Source organism: Pagrus major, chromosome 24, assembly GCF_040436345.1.
Source record: "Pagrus major chromosome 24, Pma_NU_1.0".
Lineage (NCBI taxonomy): Eukaryota > Metazoa > Chordata > Actinopteri > Spariformes > Sparidae > Pagrus > Pagrus major.
Genome location: NC_133238.1, coordinates 16,127,163 through 16,148,034, shown reverse-complemented (window position 1 = coordinate 16,148,034; position 20,872 = coordinate 16,127,163). Strand labels below are relative to the sequence as shown.

At 43.1% G+C, this 20,872-nt stretch overlaps 1 protein-coding gene across 1 annotated transcript; it reads right to left on the bottom strand.

Moving 5' to 3' along the window:
• Positions 1–1,103: 1,103 nt before the first annotated feature.
• LOC141020411 (NACHT, LRR and PYD domains-containing protein 3-like) lies at positions 1,104–19,966 on the bottom strand. Its single transcript, XM_073495466.1, has 9 exons — positions 19,738–19,966; positions 19,281–19,433; positions 14,803–14,881; positions 14,420–14,648; positions 12,411–14,253; positions 12,141–12,314; positions 7,103–7,276; positions 2,308–2,354; positions 1,104–2,181 (listed from the first exon to the last, which is right to left on the bottom strand). The coding sequence occupies exons 1-9, from the start codon at positions 19,956–19,958 to the stop codon at positions 1,595–1,597; spliced, it is 3,507 nt and encodes a 1,168-aa protein (XP_073351567.1). The 5' UTR covers positions 19,959–19,966; the 3' UTR covers positions 1,104–1,594.
• Between the last annotated feature and the right edge of the window lie 906 nt (positions 19,967–20,872).

Genomic DNA, 20,872 nt, shown 5'->3' with positions numbered 1-20,872 from the left:
ACCTGTCAACAGCATTATCCAGAGCAATATTACAGCCTCCACCAATTAACAGGAGAGAGTTTGGGGATTTGCTGCCCAAATATAATTCTTTCCTCTATTGAATCAAGTAACTTAAGTGGTCGTGACTTTCTCCCGTCATCTTGTCCTCGTCGTGTCGTCACGTTTCTGTCACAGACTCAACTTCCTGTTTGTGTTCTGACATGTTCTGTTCTGCTTCTTGTTTGGACCTCAGACGAGGCTTCCTCTTGTTCGTCTCCACTCTTCACTCTTTATTCTGTCATATCGTCGTCCTGACTTTTCTGATTTTGCTTGATTGTCAGAGCACTTTGTGAACTGTGTTTAAAGCTGCTGTATAAATAAAGTGTGTTACAGTAAAACTCATATATTTGTGTGAAGCCTCAGCTTGAAGTATTTCTCAGTACTTTGAGTTTTCTCTGCTCTTTATTCAGCTTTATTCTGCTGGAGTTGGAGGACGTTGCCGCCCTCTGCTGGTGAAAACACAGCACAGCTGTTGTGTATCCAGTGAGCTCATATCACACTGTTCAGTCTGTATATATCTCAGTCTGTCACATTTCACTGCACATGTTTCACTGTTTGTCGTCCTGGAGTCAAATGAGGGAAATGTTCAGTGTTGTTCTGAGGCGGCACAATCACTGACATCTTTTAAATCAGCAGGAAGTCTTTTATTAATGCTGCCACCAGGCTGCTTCATTTCAACATGTCTCGTCTGTTTGATTATCCTCCATATTGCTCTTTATTTATTGTATTATTTATACACGTCTGCTGTTATTGGCCTCAACTCTGACATGTTTTAATCCCGTTTCAACCTCGTAAAGATCCTTTTTAACTGTGAAAACTGCTGTGTGAATAAAGTTTATTATTATTATTATGACACATACAGAACTCAGCACCAGTGCTTCAACTAATAATGCAACGAACCGTCTCAAACAAATGGACGTCAGTGATGATTCATATTTACAGATTCAAATCCAACAAACATCCTCAAAATACAGCCGGACTTCAACAGCCACAAAACACTGAGAGAAACACAATGATTGTCATTAAAATGTGTTTTCTTCTCATATAATAATCACACAGAAATGAACAGATGTTGACAGTTTATGACGTCACTACGGACATAATTACATGTGTGAACCAACACGATCAAACTGTTTGTTTCATCATTAGAAACATGAAACAAGTCAGAGTGTTTCAGGTGGAGTGTCGAGTACATCTGATCATATTTTACTGTCACTTTACAACTTTGTTCACAATGACTCTTTACAATTAAAGCTACAGACGAGACAATGTTTCCTGTTTCTGACATTTCACTAATATTTCTGGATTTTACTGGAACAAGAGCCAGAATTCAAAACAACACGACAGAAAGTACAAGTCAACACAATTTCCACAATTTAATGGAAGAAGTTTAAAATGTAAATGAAGAATCTTTTCAATCAGTTTGAATCATTTTGTACAAAGTTCACTGATGAATTTATTACAAGAAGCTGAAAGATTGATGTGACTGTGATCCTGTACAGACTCAACTGTTCAGCACTGACAATGTTTCTGTGACAGGAGGAGACTCTGCAGACTAAACACCACACAGACACACTGAGGAACCAGAACTGAGCCACAAGAGCCCAAATCCAGGATAAAGAGGTTCAGTGAATGTGGTGCTGAAGGTGTGGAGGTGGATCAGTGAGTCAGAGGAGACTCTGTAGAAGGACAGAGTGCCAGCAGGACAGTCCACATACACTGCTACTCTACCAGAGGAGGAGGAGGAGGAGGAGGAGGAGGAGGAGGAGGAGGAGGAGGAGGAGGAGGAGGAGGAGATGTCTGTTTGTCTGTTATTGTGACAGACAGAGTAACGACCATCATCAAAGCACCACAGACTCCAGGACTGATCATTACATCCAAACCAACAGTCTTCACTGTTTCCTCTCCTTCTGATTCTTCTGTAACTCACTGATATAGAAACTCTTCCTCTCCACTCGACCTCCCAGTAACAGCGACCAGTCAGACCAGTTCTACACAGCAGCTGAGGAGACCTGGACTCAAACCTCTCTGGATGAAAAGGATATAACTGATCCTTATTCACACGTGTCATCTTCCTGTTGTTGTCAGACAGTTTGATGAGTCTGCTGACTGTGTTTGTGTCGACTGTGAGCTCACAGGAATCTGATGGAGAGAAAAAGACACAACACAGCTGCAGTTATTAATGTATCATCAGTGTGGTGATGACATCACAGATGTGACTGAGTGATGTCACAGTGTGAAGCTGAATCAAAGTAAAATCACACTCACACTTCCTCAGACCTGGTGTCAACCATCGGACTCCAGCAGGCTCCACCCTGAAAGGAGGAGGGGGGTCAGAGCAGCACATCCTCTTTCAGCATGCAAACATGGACATGACATGACTCATACACAGAAACACAACATGTCCATCAGGCTGCTTCTCCCTGTTTCCCTGAACCTCTTCACCTCTGCCACTCTCCTCACACACTGAGAGTGAGCCACAGGATGTTGGTATGTGTGAAAGAGGACGACAACATGTGAGGACACACACAAACCTCTGTTTGGATTTATGACTTCATCTTTATGTTATTGGATGTTGCTGCTGTTTCCTGTGGGCTACCTGACGCTTGCTGTCTGATCCAATGTCAGCTTGTGCTTATGTTTGTATATTACAGGACTTTTGGATTTGGATGTCAGAACTTTTGAGGTCAGATTCCTGTTTGAAGCTTCCAGGGCTTTTCTGAATCTCACCTGCACAGTCTGCTTTTTGTTCTCGCTGTGTTTCTGCTGCTTTGTTTCACTGTGCAAAGAAACAAATTCAATTTATACGTAATAAATCATCAGGAAACGTTGGACGTTGGTTCCCGACCTCTGCCACAAAACCAAGAGACAGAGACTCCCAGACTGTTTCCCTCCAGAAGCTCACAAGTGTCACTGAAGCTGTTTGTGGTAGAAACAGCATCATTTCATGTGTTCATGTTCATGTTACTATAGTTTGGTGCTGGATTGATATCTGATGGATGTTACAGCAGTAATAGTTACTGTGAGGAGAACTTCATGTCATGTTTGATGCCATTAAAACACAACAAATGACAGAAAATGTCTCTTAGTGTGAAATCTGCTGTGGTAAACATGATGTGTCCAGATGTGACAGAGGAACATCTGACTATGAAGCCAGGAATCTGTCTTTCTGTCTGTGGTCCACATGTCTCCAGAACCGTTCATCCAGTCTACTTTATACTTGGCAGGTTTGTTGCTGAGGACTCACAGAAGTGCAGCGTTGACTTTGAATTCAATGTTAGAAGTTTTTAGGGCCGCGACAACTGACCCATTAAATCCGTTATAAAAACAGCTGCCGACCAGTTTCACGGTGGATTAGTTGGTTGACGTTACGATGCAGGCGCTGTGGCACGGAGCGAGCTGTTTCACTTCATAGTCAAAGATGGTCGAGCCGAAGATACGTCAGGAAAACACATTCAGTGCAGCAGTTCTGGTCTCCTGCGGTGGGGAGCAGTAAGCCAGCCAATGGCGCCTGGCGTAGCTCAGGTGATGAAACAGGAAGCTACTCGGAGTCGCGCCGTCTCCTTTCTGAATGGGCTCCGTTAGCGTTTGCAATATAGCGGAGGCCACGGAGGCAACGGGAACTACAAACGTTACAGAAGAGAAAAGTGTACGAGCCAAGTCATCAAAAGTGTGGCAGCACTTTATAATAAAGTGTTCAAAGAAAACAGCTACAAGATGTGCAGAGCTGCTCTCACATGGCGCGGTAGCACCACATCACTGAGCAGCTGAAGAGAAAGCACGTCGGAGCCACTACGGGTGAAGGAGACTCGGCACGGTAACTTAGTGAACCTTTCAAACCCAGAACCTGTCCAACAATGTCCAGTTATTGTTTCATTTCATTTCCTAAATTCAAAACTGTCTTTATTGGCACCATGTAACACAAACATGTGGCCAAAGCAAGCGCACAAACATTGAGAAGATAAAGAAGAAGAACATTCTGGTGTAAAGACTAGTACAGTAGATCAAAACACAACAGAGACAGAACTATAACCAAAGCTGACAATAACAGCACAACACTAAATAATAAGTGTCGTCACATATAACATGAACAACTCTCAGCTGACTGTCACTCACTGTCCCTCAGTTTGTGGCAGCAGAACATAGACTGCTGCTGGATCACAGCTCTTTGGGTTCTCCCCTAGTAGGACTGTTCATGTTTCTTCATCTACTGGCTCAACAAACCCTTTGTAATCTATTACATGTTGAACATGTGTTTCTCTAATGTGTTGATACTTTTCACATGTTGTGAGGAAGTGCTGCTCTGTTGTTGTTGTGTTTTATTGTACAGGCCTGATCTGTATTTGCCCTTTACATCAGCACATATTACCTCAAACAACAAGGCAGTTACTGAGTTCACTGAGCTTCATGTGAATTGTGCTACTCTGCATACTGATATTATATAATATTGTGTCTCTCACTTCACAAAGAAACAAGTCAACATGGCGACTACGTTGTGAGGAAGGAGGCCCCATGACACCACAGCCAGCAGCTGCTCTGACTGATGCTATCCTCAGTATGCTGCTAACACACATTAGGCCACTATCAATGGTGGAGGATGAAGGAGTGCTATGTGCACTTTAGAAAACAAACTGTATTTTACTTTTGCATTCTTCATGTAACAAACATTTTAGAGGTGTGAATCTTCACCGGCCTCACGATTCCATTACGATTCAGCTGTCGACGATTCTCGATGCATCTCAGTGTTCGTCATCCTCGATGATCTGTATCACTGCACACGGCTACTTTTCATCATTTAAATCCCCCTTTTATTCTGAAAGTCCTTCCAATAATCAGACTACAGCAGGCTACAAAATAAAAGCTGCATCTTTTCAGTAATCAAACAAAACATGTCTCCATCTGCAGCGATTTCACGTGTGTCTACAATAATATAGTTTTCACATGGCAGCTTTAAGATGAAACATCTACTGACTCTGCTGCACACACCTCTCTCAGAGTTGGACAGCAGAGTTGACAGCACCTCCTCAGATCTCGGCTGATCAGCTGGGCTGCTGTAACAGTTATTATTTATGGCTGCAGACGTTAGCTTCAGCTGAAAATGGCCGACGTGATTAGTGATTGTTGTGAGGCAGAAGTCTCGTCCAGTTCCTGCTTCACAGCAAGTTCATAAATCTGAGGTGTCCCGAGATGTCCGTTTAAAAAACACTCTTTTTAATCCCTCTCAGATGATCTCTGCCTCCCTCCAACATCCCTCCTACATCAGTAACGTTAGTCAGAAATCCTCCCACAGTTCAAAACATGGGAGCAACGTCACAACGTTACTTTATTGTTCAGCTGAGGCCGAACAATCAACAATCAACATGAGCTGCAGACTCTGGATTCTGCTCTGTCTCTGCATCGTGATGCATCTTATAATGGAGACATTTCCACACCTCTAATACATTTATGTTGCTTTTACAGTCTGAAGTTGTTTGAAAGTGAACTGAACAAGACTAAAGAGGAAAATGTGACAGCAATGTTTTATTTTTTAATAAAATGCTAGAAATGTAAAATAAACCTGCTTTTGTCTTTTCATGTGATTAATGGGTTATGAAAATAGTTGTTAGTTGCAGCCCTATAATTAGTGCCAACAAACACTACTCTGTGTTGTGTTGGTAGGAGTGAGTCTCTCCGGTATGTGACAGAGCTACGAGCACGTTGCTGCAGTCACAGTAAAGTGCACGCTGTTATTACTGTAGTCGGCCATAAAGTGTGTGGATGGACTCAATTAGTAACTGAAACCATGTGTGTTGTTTGCTGCCACACAAGAGAAATTAAAAGTCCATTCATGCAACGTCGTCACAGCATCTTCCTGCATTTAACACTTCCTATAAATCCTTCACAATAAAGGTCCTGCATTGTGTAGTTTTTTGGAAGCTTTTATTTTATATTTTGAAGCAGCAACATCAGGACAGTCAGTGTGACCTTTCAACCTTGAAGAAATTCAATGTGCCCACCCACCAGTGAGATACCTAACACCATAATATATATATAATATACAATATACCAAACCTTTTTTTGAGGCGGTTCACGCAAGACTACAGTTTTGGAGTGGTTAACAACACAGTCGGGTAAACTCAACGTCTTAATTTTACCTTTTCAATGCTGCTTGCATTGGCTGAGAACTATAGGGATGCAGTGACAGCAAGCGGGCAAAGAGGGATCGGCCAGCTTGCTTGAGGCACTGAATTGAATTGAACGTGCGAAGCATTTGGAGGGTTAGGTGGGCGAGGGTGTTAAAATGTAGCGCTCTGATTGGCCAAAAGCTTTTCCACTTACATGCAGACTGTTGTGGCTCAGCGGCAGAATCAACTTCATAGATTGAACTTGCATAGAAACTGAAACTGGCGAACTGCGAGATGCAACAAAATGTGTACCTGGAGAGCAGCAATTCGTACTTAAGGGTCAAAATCCGAGTACCGAAACTGAAACTGAAACCGGCGAAATGTGTTGTTTGTGATCTGGATCTGTTGTACCTGCAGCAATTCGTACTTAAGGGTCAAAATGCAGGGAAACAGTTTCTATGACATTCAGTGATTAAATTCATTTATGTGTCACAGAAATCTTTTGAATTTGAGGTTCAGTATTTTCTGATCAGACATCTGACACAGAGGGTCTATTGTTATTATTAATATCATAACACAGCGGTGACGTGGTGGAAATTAGATTTAATGTTAATGTTTTGATAACCCTCTGCAATCAGTGTGGAGTGTGAAATAGTTTGGATGACGGTTCATCAAGCAGCAAAACCAGAGGCCAACAAATCAAACAGGCACATTTTGAACAGGCACTAAACTAGTCTGAAAAAAGAGGTGTAACTTTAGTGTTTGTGCCAAGACTCTCCTGGTCGCTGATCTTCATCTCTGCACTTGTAACTCTTGGCTTCGTGCCATGCTGCCTTTTCTCCTGAACTGAACAACTGGAGGTGGAGTAAACGAAGCAGACCTCCCGACACTGAACCATCTACAGTCGAGATACAGAGTCTCACACTGACTGTCTGTGGCTGCAGCAGGACTCTTCATACCTGAGAGTGTCCAGTCTCCAGCCTGGATCCTCCAGTCGAGCAGACAGCAGCTTCACTCCTGAGTCTCCTGGATGATTGTAGCTCAGGTCCAGCTCTCTCAGATGGGAGGGGTTGGAGTCCAGAGCTGAGGCCAGAGAAGTACAGCCTTCCTCTGTGATCAGACAGCCTGACAGCCTGCAGACACACAAAACAACACACATCACAGATCAGCTGAGGGTCCTGATGATTCAGTGCACATCTGTATTTAAGGGTTTAACGTTTATTATATTCATCATCTTAGTTTTCACTAATTTACTAATTAGCACTAAACATGGAGTGTAACTGAAGCTGATGGAAATGCCATTAGTTTTGCAAATATTTGGTCATGAACCAACATATTGTACAGATTAAAATGATGACCTGATGATGGAGGATCACCAAAGTAATTACAGTTCATCCTGAGGGGAGCATGAATGTCTGAACCAAACCTCATGGCAATCCATCCAATGGTTGTTGAGATATGTAAGTCGGGACTAAAGTGCAGAATAGACTGACAACTTTCACACCTACAGGAAGCTAAAGCACGCTCACCTCCCTCACCACCTGCTGACCAACTTCTATCGGTCAGCGATAGAAAGCCTCCTGACCTACTGCTGCACAGTGTGGTTCTCCATCTGCACAACACGGGACAGGAAGGACCTGCAGTGGGTGGTGAGGGCAGCGGAGCGTGTCATCAGGACGACACTACCCCCTCTCAGAGACATTTACACTGGCCGACACCAAAAGGAGGCCAGCTGTATTGTTAAGGACCCCACTCACCCCGGACATTACCTGTTCTCCCCCTGCCCTCTGGGAAGAGATATAGATCCATCAGATCTAGAACAAACAGACTGAAGAACAGTTTCTTCCCACAGGCAGTGAAATGCACAACCCTCCCCTTCACCCCTCACTCTCTAAAGACTTCACACCAGTGCAATAACCCTCCACTACCACCCCTCACACACATACTCACTTGTGTACATACTTGTGTACATTGTGTACCTACATACTTGAATCTTGTGTCTATTTATCTTGTTGTATATATTTTACTATTTTTATCTATTTTGTTATACTTGTTTATATTTGATATTTATTTGTCAAACTAAGAGCTGCTATCTATGTTTCGTTGTTTTTGAAACAATGACAATAAACATCTATTTTATTCTACAGCGAGGTGGAATGTCAGCACAAGATTCCCGTCTTGAAAAGGCAGTGTGAATGGGGCTTCAGTCTCTCTCTCTCTCAACCCAACCAGTTGAGAGAGATGGGCGCCCACCACTAAGTCCAGTTCTGCTCGAGGTTTCTGCCTGTTAAAAGGCATTTTTCCTCATGCCACTGTGTCAAGTGATTGTTCATAGGGGAAATGTTGGGTCTCTTAAATAAACTGAATAATAGTAAGAGTATGATCAAGACCTACTCCAATTGTAAAGTTACATGAAATAATGAAATAAAGTATTGAATCCTGACCTGAGAGTTTCAAGGACACAGTGTGAACTCTTCAGTTCAGCAGAAAGTAGCTTCACTCCTGAATCCTGCAGGTTGTTGTTACTCAGGTCCAGCTCTCTCAGACTAGAGGACTGGGAGCTGAGAACTGAGGACAGAGCTTCACAGCTTCTCTCTGAGAGGTGACAGACACTGAACCTGGAGAGTGAACAGTAAAAAAGACATTTACAGTATTTATAATATTATTGTAGCACATGTGAACTTACTTTCTGTTTTAGTCTAATATGTTGGAGATATGAAAAATCAACAAGACTAAATCTGGACTAAACAGACATGAACCAATAATAAGTAGCATTGTTTCAAAACATGACAGTTTTGACATGAGAGAGAGAATTGAATTCAAAAGTTAAAGAAATAACAAATAATTTGAGACAAATTGAACTAACTGACCTGAGAGTTTCAAGTCTACATTGTGGACTCTCCACTCCAGGAAACAGTAGCTTCACTCCTGAATCCTGCAGGTCGTTGTTACTCAAGTCCAGCTCTCTCAGACTAGAGGACTGGGAGCTGAGAACTGAGGACAGAGCTTCACAGCTTCTCTTTGAGAGGTCACAGCTACTTATTCTGGGGAGAAAAAAAAGAAGACAGATAACATGGTAAATGTTGAGTTTTGGTGATACAGTATCAGGTTTTCCCAAACTTTTCTTCTAGGGTCCCATTTAAGAAAAAAAAGTATTTATCTATTTATTTAAAGGAAAAAGGTATTTATTTGCCTTTTCATGGCTTTATATTAGGAGGATTATTTATATAGGACAGCTCACAGATGTGACAGGAAATGGGGATGAGAGAGGGGGATGACATGCAGCAAAGGACCAGAGGTCGATCTTGAAACCTGGGCCGCTGCAGTGAGGACAAAGCCTCTGTACATGGGACACATGCTCTACCGACTAAGCTACAGGAGCACCCCAGGGGGTCCCACTTTTTAAAAATGATAACACTGCGACCCAATTCGCAATAGGCCTAATGAACTTGAAAAGAGCAGATCTGTGCATAAATTAACACTCCAAACTATTTATCCACATCCACTTATATTCTGCTGAATACACCAGCCATTTCAAAGAGATACTTCATTAAATAACTACTGTGTTCACCAAAAACATATATGTTACAAATACATTATGAATGAGATCATCTCAATGCAGTTTTCTAAGAGAGAGGGAGCAGTCAGGTCACTCAGTGTCTCCTGAAGCTGTGAGTTTTGTGTATGTCACATAAACTATGCTGGAATGTGGTTCAATGCTTCTTAGTGTCTAAATATTTTGGCACATGATCACTGTAAGTCCTACAAGCAAGTGGGCGTTCTGCTGTGAATCAGTGAAATGATGAACTCAATCAGGATGTGTGTCTAAGTGTGACGCTGTCCATCTCACTGAAATGGAGCAGAGATGGACTGATAGACAGACAGATGGAACATGTCACTTCATAGGGTTTCTTGGCCTGCTGATTTTTGTGGTTGTAAATAAAACATTGGGCCTAAAGTCCATTTCTCCCCACCATTGTAGCAGTCCACAGGAAGGACCCACCAGAGTAGGACCGTCTCTGTGCTTGACACCTCCTGATTTACAAATCAAGCACTGGATACCAACAAGCTCCCCCTTGTGGCTCACAGGTGTACTGCAGATAGAAATCTTAAATTAAAGACTATGAACGAAAGTCTGCAAATATATTTGGCAACCCAAATAAAATCCTCTCTGGTGACTGGTACATATAATCTCTTGCTCCAATGCTTTTCAGTTCTAAGTATATTGTCAATGTGACAATAAATAAAAATTCAATCAAGAATAAACAGACATCCAGGTATCAAAGTCATATGATATCAAACATAAATGAGGTTCTCCATCCTCATTGGTCGTGCTGCGCAGGAGCTGAATTATTGAAAGGTATATTGAAAGAAAAAAAGTTTGATAGCAAAACAATCTACCAGAAATACATAAATGATTTCACAACAAACAGTGATCTGACCTCAAACTTTCCAGATTGCAGTGTGGACTCTCCAGTCCAACAGAGAGCTGCTTCACTCCTGAATCCTGCAGGTTGTTGTTACTCAGGTCCAGCTCTCTCAGACTAGAGGACTGGGAGCTGAGAACTGAGGACAGCGCTTCACAGCTTCTCTCTGGGAGGTCACAGCTACTTATTCTGTGGAGAAAAAAAAGAAGACAGATAACATGGTAAATGTTGAGTTTTGGTGATACAGTATCAGGTTTTCCCAAACTTTTCTTCTGGGGTCCCATTTAAAAAAAAGTATTTATAGGCCTTTTCATGTCTTTATATTAGGAGGATTATTTATATAGGACAGCTCACAGAGATGACAGGAAATGGGGATGAGAGAGGGGGGATGACACGCAGCAAAGGACCAGAGGTCGAACTTGAAACCTGGGCCGCTGCAGTGAGGACAAAGCCTCTGTACATGGGACACATGCTCTACCAACTGAGCTACAGGAGCACCGCAGGGGGTCCCACATTTTAAAAATGATAACATTGCAACCCAATTCACAATAGGCCTAATAAACTTGAAAAGAGCAGATCTGTGCATAAATTAACACTCCAAACTATTTATCCACGTCCACTTATATTGTGTTGAATACACCAGCCATTTCAAAGCGATACTTCATTAAATAACTAATGTATTTACCAAAAACATATATGTTACAAATACATTATGAATGAGATCATCTCAATGCAGTTTTCAAAGAGAGACAGAGCGGTCAGGTCACTCAGTGTCTCCTGAAGCTGTGAGTTTTGTGTATGTCACATAAACTATGCTGGAATGTGGTTCAATGCTTCTTAGTGTCTAAATATTTTGGCACATGATCACTGTAAGTCCTACAAGCAAGTGGGTGTTTTAGGTGTGAATCAGTGAAATGATGAACTCAGTCAGGATGTGTGTCTCAGTGTGACGCTGTCCATCTCACTGAAATGGAGCAGAGATGGACTGATAGATAGACAGATGGAACATGTCACTTCATAGGGTTTCTTGGCCTGCTGCTTTTTGTGGTTGTAAATAAAACATTGGGCCTAAAGTCCATTTCTCCCCACCATTGTAGCAGTCCACAGGAAGGACCCACCGGAGTAGGACTGTCTCTGTGTTCGAGACCGCCTGATTTATAAATCAAGCACTGGATACCAACAAGCTCCCCATGTGGCTCAAAGGTGTACTGCACATAGAGATCTTAAATTAAAGACTATAAAGGAAAGTCTGCCAATTTATTTGGCAACCCAAATAAAAAACTCGCTGGGAATGACTGGTATATATAATCTCTTGCTCCACTGATCACTGCTGTTCAGTTCTAAGTATATTGTCAACGTGACAATAAATCATGACTCAATCAAGAATAAACAGACATCCAGGTATTAAAGTAATATGATGTCAAACATAAATGAGGTTCTCCATCCTCATTGTTCGTGCTGCACAGGAGCTGAATTAATGAAAGGTACATTGAAAGAAAACAAGTTTGACAGCAAAAAAATCTACCAGAAATATATAAATGATTCACAACAAACAGTAACATGATCTGACCTCAAACTTTCCAGATTGCAGTGTGGACTCTCCAGTCCAACAGACAGCTGCTTCACTCCTGAATCCTGCAGGTTGTTGTTACTCAGGTCCAGCTCTCTCAGACTAGAGGACTGGGAGCTGAGAACTGAGGACAGAGCTTCACAGCTTCTCTCTGAGAGGTCACAGCCACTCAGTCTGGACAAAGAATAATGAGCAGAACAAGAAAATTATTTCTATTTGGGTCAATAACAGCACATTTACTGCATTCTGAAAAAACTTCTCCACACTTACAGAACTTTCTTGGAGGCTTTGACCACTGGCAGCAGCCTCAGAAGAGCCTCCTCTGAAGCAGAGTATTTCTTCAGGTCAAACACATCCAGATCTTCTTCTGATGACAGTAAGATGAAGACCAGAGCTGACCACTGAGCAGGAGACAGTTTATCTGTGGAGAGACTTCCTGATCTCAGGTACTGTTGGATCTCCTCCACTAGAGAACCATCGTTCAGTTCATTCAGACAGTGGAACAGATTGATGCTTCTCTCTGGAGACAGATTCTCACTGATCTTCTTCTTGATGTAACTGACTGTTTCCTGATTGGTCTGTGAGCTACTTCCTGTCGGTGTCAGCAGATCTTTTAGGAGAGTCTGACTGGTCTCCAGTGAAAGACCCACGAGGAAGCGGAGGAACAAGTCCAGGTGTCCATTTGGACTCTGTAAGGCCTCGTCTATAGAACTCTGGAGGTACTGTGTCAATGCAACTTCGTTTTTTCTTGCTTCAGACTTGATGAGATGTGTTGGTTCAGGTTTGTCTCTGAATAGTTTAGACCACCAGGGTGTTGATTGCTCTTCTGACATCAGATTGACTCCAGAGTTGATGAATGTCAGATGGCCATGAAGAGCAGCCAGAAACTCCTGAACACTCAGATGGACGAAGCAGAACACCTTGTTCTGGTACAGTCCTCTCTCCTCTTTAAAGATCTGTGTGAACACTCCTGAGTACACTGAGGCTGCTCTGATATCGATGCCACACTTTGTCAGGTCTGATTCATAGAAGATCAGGTTGCCGCTCTGCAGCTGATCAAAAGCCAGTTTTCCCAGAGACTCAATCATCTTCCTGCTCTCTGGAGTCCAGTGTGGATCTGTCTCAGCTCCTCCATCATACTTGATGTTCTTCACTTTGGACTGAACCACCAGGAAGTGGATGTACATCTCAGTCAGGGTCTTGGGCAGCTCTCCTCCCTCTCTGGTCTTCAACACATCCTCCAGAACTGTAGCAGTGATCCAGCAGAAGACTGGGATGTGGCACATGATGTGGAGGCTTCGTGATGTCTTGATGTGGGAGATGATTCTGCTGGCCTGCTCCTCATCTCTGAATCTCTTCCTGAAGTACTCCTCCTTCTGTGGGTCAGTGAACCCTCTGACCTCTGTCACCATGTCAACACACCCAGAAGGGATCTGATTGGCTGCTGCAGGTCGTGTGGTTATCCAGAGGCGAGCAGAGGGAAGGAGGTTTCCCCTGATGAGGTTTGTCAGCAGCACATCCACTGAGGTGGACTCTGTAACATCAGTCAGGATCTCAGTGTTGTGGAAATCCAGATGAGGTCGACACTCATCCAGACCGTCAAAGATGAACACAACCTGGAACTCTTCAAAGCTGCAGATTTCTTTGGTTTCAGTGAAGAAGTGATGAACAAGCTCCACCAAGCTGAACTTTTTCTCTTTCAGCACATTCAGCTCTCTGAAAGTGAATGGAAATGTGAACTGTATGTCCTGGTTGGCTTTGTCTTCAGCCCAGTCCAGAGTGAACTTCTGTGTTAAGACTGTTTTCCCGATGCCAGCCACTCCCTTTGTCATCACTGTTCTGATTGGTTCATCTCTTCCAGGTGAGGCTTTAAAGATGTCTTCTTGTCTGACTGTTGTTTCTGGTCTGTCTGGTTTCCTGGATGCTGCTTCAATCTGTCTGACCTCATGTTCATCATTGACCTCTGCAGTCCCTCCCTCTGTGATGTAGAGCTCTGTGTAGATCTGATTCAGAAGGGTTGGGTTTCCTGCTTTAGCGATCCCCTCAAACACACACTGGAACTTCTTCTGAAGGTTAGATTTGAGTTTACGCTGACAAACTCCAGAATGACTTCCTGAATAAACACACAACAAACAAGTTCATTAAGTTACTTATGAAGTAAATATGACAATTTCCTTCCCCTACAGTTGCACACATAAACACGTTTTCCTCCTTCTGTTGAGACATTACAAAATGTCTCATTGATCCATCATGTTAAATCTTTAGAGAAATCCTCTTACTGCTCTGCAGACAGTCAGCCAGCTCCTCCTGCTTCATTCTCCTCAGGAAGTGAAGTGTGATCTTCAGAAATGCCTCTCTGCTGCTCCTCCTCTGCTCTTCATCCTCACCATCCAACACCTCCTCATCATCCCTCTGACTCTCAAGGCATTCTGGGTAATCTGAAGTCAGAACCTTCTGGACCTTCTTCAGCTCGTTCTTCACAAAGGTCACAATGTTCTCCTCCAGCAGCTGGAACAGAATATTATGTGAATGAGAACATTTAACATCATGGAGCCAAACATCAGATCCATGTTGGACAGATTCACCACTGGTCTGTAAAGTGCAGCATGGAGATTATTGTGAACAGACTGGATGTAAAAGTAGTTGTTGTTCATGTACAGACCATAAATATGGAGTCCAGGTGTGTTTGATGCTGCTGGGCAGACGGACCTCTGGGAACCTCTGAGCTCTCCTGGTCGACTCTGTGGAGGAATCATGAAGAATCAGCCACATTATGTCTGTCCACTCAGAGACAAACACAAGCTGAAGGTCCTTTGAGTTAAAGCGTTCATGACATCATTGAATCAGATGGTTTCCCCTGACATCAAAGTGTTGGTCGTACTGCTGATCCCACTGTGAACCAACAGTCAGTCAGTTTACTGGGTTGGTTCAGCAGCTTGTCTGGTTTAGTCCCTCCAGCTCTTGACCCCTATAATACTGTGGACAGTAACACACAGCTAACACAAGCTAGTTGGATGCTAACTGTCCAGTGCAAATTGGTGAAGAGTCACAATAAACTTGTATTCAATTGAAATTCCAGCATTGGAGAATGAAAAAATTATTTGTTATTTAATTGTTTATGAATCTGATACCAAAAAAACAAATTCCGGTTTGTTTTTCGTACCTTTGATTTTATTCTCAGATCAAAAACAGGACATGAAAATAAAAAAGGGCCTCAGGTTTAATTTGTCTGATTTGTGTGACCCAAAAGTTATTTATTGACTTTTTGTGTGTTGCTTTGACTGATTATCGACACAACCGCCACACTGGAATCTACAGAAGCGTAGGTTGCATTCACTTGAGAAAACAAATAGATAGAAACCCCAACACCCTGTGAAGAGAAACTAGAAGACAAAAACTGCCAACTGGGGATTTTTGGGTGAAAGGCACCAGGGGTGGGCATTGAGCGACCAGGAGGCAGAGCCAAAGGGCAATTGTTCACTGTGTGCACCGTCGTACAGCTGTGATGAACTCATGACACACAGGTGTACACTAGGGATGGTAAGATTCACCAATTCGTATCGGTACATCGGTATGAACATTTAAGATGCGGTTGCATCGATGACAAAAGTGTGCATCGGTTAAAAATCCGGATGAACTCGAGATGTATCATGTATAAAATCTCTGCATCGATAAAAACCGACTTGTATCTATACTTAAAATAAACTAATTCAGAAGTAGGACCAAGTGCTTGTTTGCGTTCTCATCACCACGGCCGTCATCGGCAAATTCAGCCAGAGTCAAGTCTCGCGCGAGTTGGCGGCGGGGTGAGCAGCGCACCAAACAGCAGGCTTGAAATCAGAGGCGGTCAGAGAGAAAGTAAGCACGGATGAAGAAGAGATACACTCGCCGTCACTTACAAGTCTGGTGTTTGGGGACACTTCGGCTTTTATAAAAGAGATGGTCAGCTTGAGAAAACTAATGCCATCTGTAAAATGTGCCGTGCTGCGATTAAACACACAGGGAGCACAACCAATCTAAGCTCCCACCTGAAGCGGCGACATGGCGTTAATGTGACAGAGAGGTCCCCTTCGGCTCCAGCGGTCAGCACCAGCGGAGCAGCTGCTGCTAACACAATGACTGGTGAGCAAAGTAGCCTCATCCCAACTTTTTTTCACGCCCCACTGGCTAGCAATTCGGTTGGTTCGACCAAAATAACAGATGCCATCTCATTCTTTATTTGCAAAGACATCCAGCCCTACAGTGTAACGAGGGGTTCCTATACCCACTCGAAGTCTTGGAGCCGAGGTATCACATACCCAACAGGAAAGTGTTCACAGACAGGAAAGTCCGGTCATGTACGACAAAGTAAGAAGAGAAGTGGCCGAGTCTCTGAGCAAAGCACAGAGAGTTGCGATTACAGCTGGTGGTTGGACATCTCGCGCCACTGACTCCTACATCACTGTAACAGTACACTACATGAGTGGGACTTGCAAAGTCACGTTTTACAAACGAGAGTTTTCAACCAGTCTCACACAGGAATTAATCTAGCAGCTTTACTGCAGGATGTTTGTGGAAAATCAGATATAAGAATAGAGATAAGAGTATCTGAGCTTTTAGTGAAAGTGAGGAAGGTGATTACTTTTTTTCCCAAAAGCCCACAAGCAACTGAAATTTTGCGTGAGATACAAGCCCAGATACACCTGCCCAACCACAAGCTGATCCATGATGTTTCCACAAGATGGAATAGCTCCTTGGACATGTTGGAGCGTTTCTGGGAACAACAACCTGCCTTGCTGAACGCCTTGCTGTCTAGGAGGATAAAGAGGGGAGAAGGCCTGGCTGCAGCCAGCTGGACTGAGGAGGACATGAAACTGATCCAAGAACTAATCAAATTTCTGTCCCCTCTTAAAGTGGCCACCACACTCCTCAGTGAGGAAAAAAACCCAACCATCTCAATGAATGCACCTCAAAGACCTCCTCCACAGTGCAGCGGCCCTCCACCCCCGCTTTAAAGACCTGACGTTTTTCGATGATGGTGACACCAGACACTTCATCTTCGTGAAAATAACAACAGAGGTGGTGAAGATGAATGAAAAGGTGATATACTGATGATAACAACTTGGAATTTATAGAATGTAGGTCAGCTTCCAATCTGTCTCTGTCTCTTTCCTATTTGTTACTTGAATTTCCATGTCATATTTAAAATGTGTCTTAATTCTTAATTTTTAGTTTAATGAAATCTAATTAGTCTCTGGTTCTGCGGATTATCAGACAGGGGACAGTGGCGTACTGGATGAGGGAGAGGCAGCTGAAGGAGGAGGTGACAGGCATCCCGACATAGAGGAAGAGAGGTTTGTTTTGATAGGAACTGTGCCAGGACTTATAAAATGTCGATTTAAAGATACATGTCATCATTGTTAAGCACTGTGTGTGAGTGTTGTGTTGACAGCTCTTATTTTTCAACACAACTGATAATCCCCTCATCTCATTTCTTCCACTTAATAGATGATGCCTCTCCCAAAAAGAAGTCTGCCTTGGGCCAGCTGTTTGGGGATTTCCTCACCACAAGAGCACCAGTGAAGACCATAAGGGAGAAAGCTAAGGATGAAATGTTAAAATACAGAGAGAGGGATTCTTTAGATCTAGATGGTGATGTGTTGCAATGGTGGAAAAAGCAGGTTGATCTACCACTGCTTTCAGCCTTGGCTAGGATCATCTGAGCGTGTCTTTAGCACAGCGGGTGATATTGTTACTGCCCAACACAGTCTCCTTCACCCTGATCATGTTGATCAATTGATATTCCTAAAAAAAAACCTTAAAAAGAAACATCTGCGTTAAATGTTTGAATTAAGTAGCCTACACTGCGAGATGGGGACTGTTACTGCCAATATGCCCTTAGTTCATCATTTTCCATCCTTTTGCTTTTGGAGGAAGTTGTAATGTGAACCTGTGTGAAAATGTTTTGTAATTTATCGTAATTGCTCATAGGAAGAGCAGCACTGTTTCTGTTTAGGGCTGAGTTGTCCCACCTGTAGTGTGAAGCAAACTGTAGAAATGGAGAGTAATCTGTTTAACTGTACAGCTTTTGCATTCAGTCAGCAGCTTGTAACGGCCAAAAGGCACCACTGCTTTGAGTTTAGGGAATTGTCCCATTGTCCCTGTTAAAAGTGTGAAGCACACTGTAGAAATGAAGAACGAGCATGAACTATCTGTACCGCTTTGTAAAACATTGTACAATATTCTTCTGCATCGCATCGCATCATATCCCATCGTATCGTATCGCATTGTATCGCACTGTGTTAAATCAAATCGTACTGTATCGCAGTAGGTGGGAGAATCGTATCGTATCTTATCAGTGGTTGTTTCATATGAATCTTTAATGTATCGTATCACCTCAGTGTTGAAGATGCACATCCCTGGTGTGCACAGAAAAAGAGCGGGAAAACAAACAAAGGGAGGAAGTGGAAAGTGAAACACGTGAGGATAGAGCTACAAAATAAAACAGGAAATCAACAAACAAAAACCCAAACCATGACATCCAGTGTTGTTGTTAGTTCATATTTTTGGTGATAACAAGCTTCACTTTCTGTTTGATTATTCTACATGTTTAGTTTATTTAGAGTTTGACAGCATTTTATTTTGCTACTTATCTGTTTAGTTTAATTATTTCCTTCTTTATCAGGTTCAGTTTTGTCTACTTAGTGTTTTGTTTTGTTTTGTTTTGGGTAACACTGTGGGCACCCTGGGTTTTATAGGTAGCAGGGTAGGTGCAGGACCATGATGCACCTGGGCGGGCCTGTAGTTTCTTACCAGAGCAGGAGAGGCTGCAGGATTTGCAACAGGAAGAGGAACTTTGTTTGGACATTGAACTTGTGTTGCCTGCGTACAATACGAGCCCACGGTGCAGCAGCAGCTCTTTGTTAGCAGCTAGCATCTGTTAGCCTGAATAAAATCACTGTGTTACACTCAACCAGTCATCAGACAAATGTTAAACTGGACTCAAGAGATGAAGACTGGTTCTACTGGGCAGCTTCACATGTGACAATATAAATGTACGTAAAGAAGAACGATGCTGAAAAAAACAAGTTTAAACAAATTTCTCTGAATAAACAACATAAAACATGAATCAGTCATATTTTCATGTTATTAACAGCTCACCTCTTTACAGCAGGAGGTCGTTGTCCTTTAAAATCAATATAAAATTCCTTTGACCGATCACTCTTGAAGGACATACAGCTGGGCTCAGGTCCAGGTTCAACTCCAGGTCCAGCACCAGGTCCAGGTCCAGTAGAGGCTGGTCTCCCATAGATCCTGTTGGACAGAAAGGGAAACGACCAATGAAGGAAATTGACTTTCTAGTCTTCAGACACAGAAGCTTGTGTCCATAAAATAGTGGAAAACATGAGGAATAAACCTCAGAGAATATTGGACCAAACTAATTCAATAAAGTGAAATGAAGAGTTGAAGACTGGTTCTGTTGGGCCGCTTTCTAAAGTGACAATAGAAATTTAAGTGAAGAAGAACGAAGCTGAAAATAAACATCAGGTTTCAAAAAACATCTTTCTCCACAGTTAAAGCAGGAATCAGTCACATATTAATGTTATTAACAGCTCACCTCTTTACAGCAGGAGGCTGTTGTCCTTTAAAATCAATATAAAATTCCTTTGACCGGTCACTCTTGAAGGACACACAGCTGGGCTCAGGTCCAGCTTCAGGTCCATGTCCAGCTCCAGTTCCATGTTCAGGTCCAGGTCCAGGTCCAGGTCCAGGTCCAGGTCCAGGTCCAGTGGTTTTAGAGGGAGGGCCTCCCTCCTCTCTGTCCTCACACTGATTCATGCTGCTCAGCTCACTCACACTTTCATCTGGAGAGGAAACACAAATCATTCATCTGCACATCAACTGAAATCAGCCTTTCCATCATGTCTCCTGTCAGAACATCAGCTGCTCCTCCACTGATTGGCTGCTTCATATCAGCGTCACATGAACGCTGCACTTCTACTGTCAGTCCACTAGATGGTGTCATGGAGCCATCAGACTGGAAGTGAGTCGTCTGCTCTGAACACCAGTTTAACCAGCGAGACACGACTGGACTCACTGTTCTAGAAACACCAGTAACAGTGGAGGAAAGTTCATTTACTCGAGTACTACACGTAACTACAATCCTGAGGTACTTCAGCCACGTGTTTCCACTTCATGCAGCTGGTGCTGAGGGCTCAGTCTGTATGATGACGTCATAGTAAATGGTGGGCCACACTCATGTGTTTGGACTCATCTGAATCTCCAGGACAACACGTATCTGATCATTATGAACAAGAACCTGAACACCAACATATTATAAGTCACATCAGCTGCAGTCAGCAGCAGCAGGGAGAGGAGGAGGGACAGGAAGTCCCCAGACTCCCTTGAAAAATCGCTCCATTTTGTGAGTTGTTGAGTTAAGAGGACCTTTATAAACTGTGTGAAACGCTGTCGATGACAAATTCTGAATGATTCGGGCCTTCTTGTAAGTTCGGCCCATGTTACAGCCTCGTTTTAGGGGGTGCTGCAGCCCCCTCAGCACCTCCAGCTCCCGCATCCAGGCGAACAGCTGCTCTCCAGCCGCGTTTGTCAGACAGCGGGAGAGCGGCGGCTCGTCTCGGCCTCCTCCACAGGCTGATTCAGGCAGGAAAAGCTGCCTTCAGTCATCAGTAAGTGGAGCTACACAGTGACAACCACTCTGTGCTCAGATACTGACCAACTAACTCCACTTC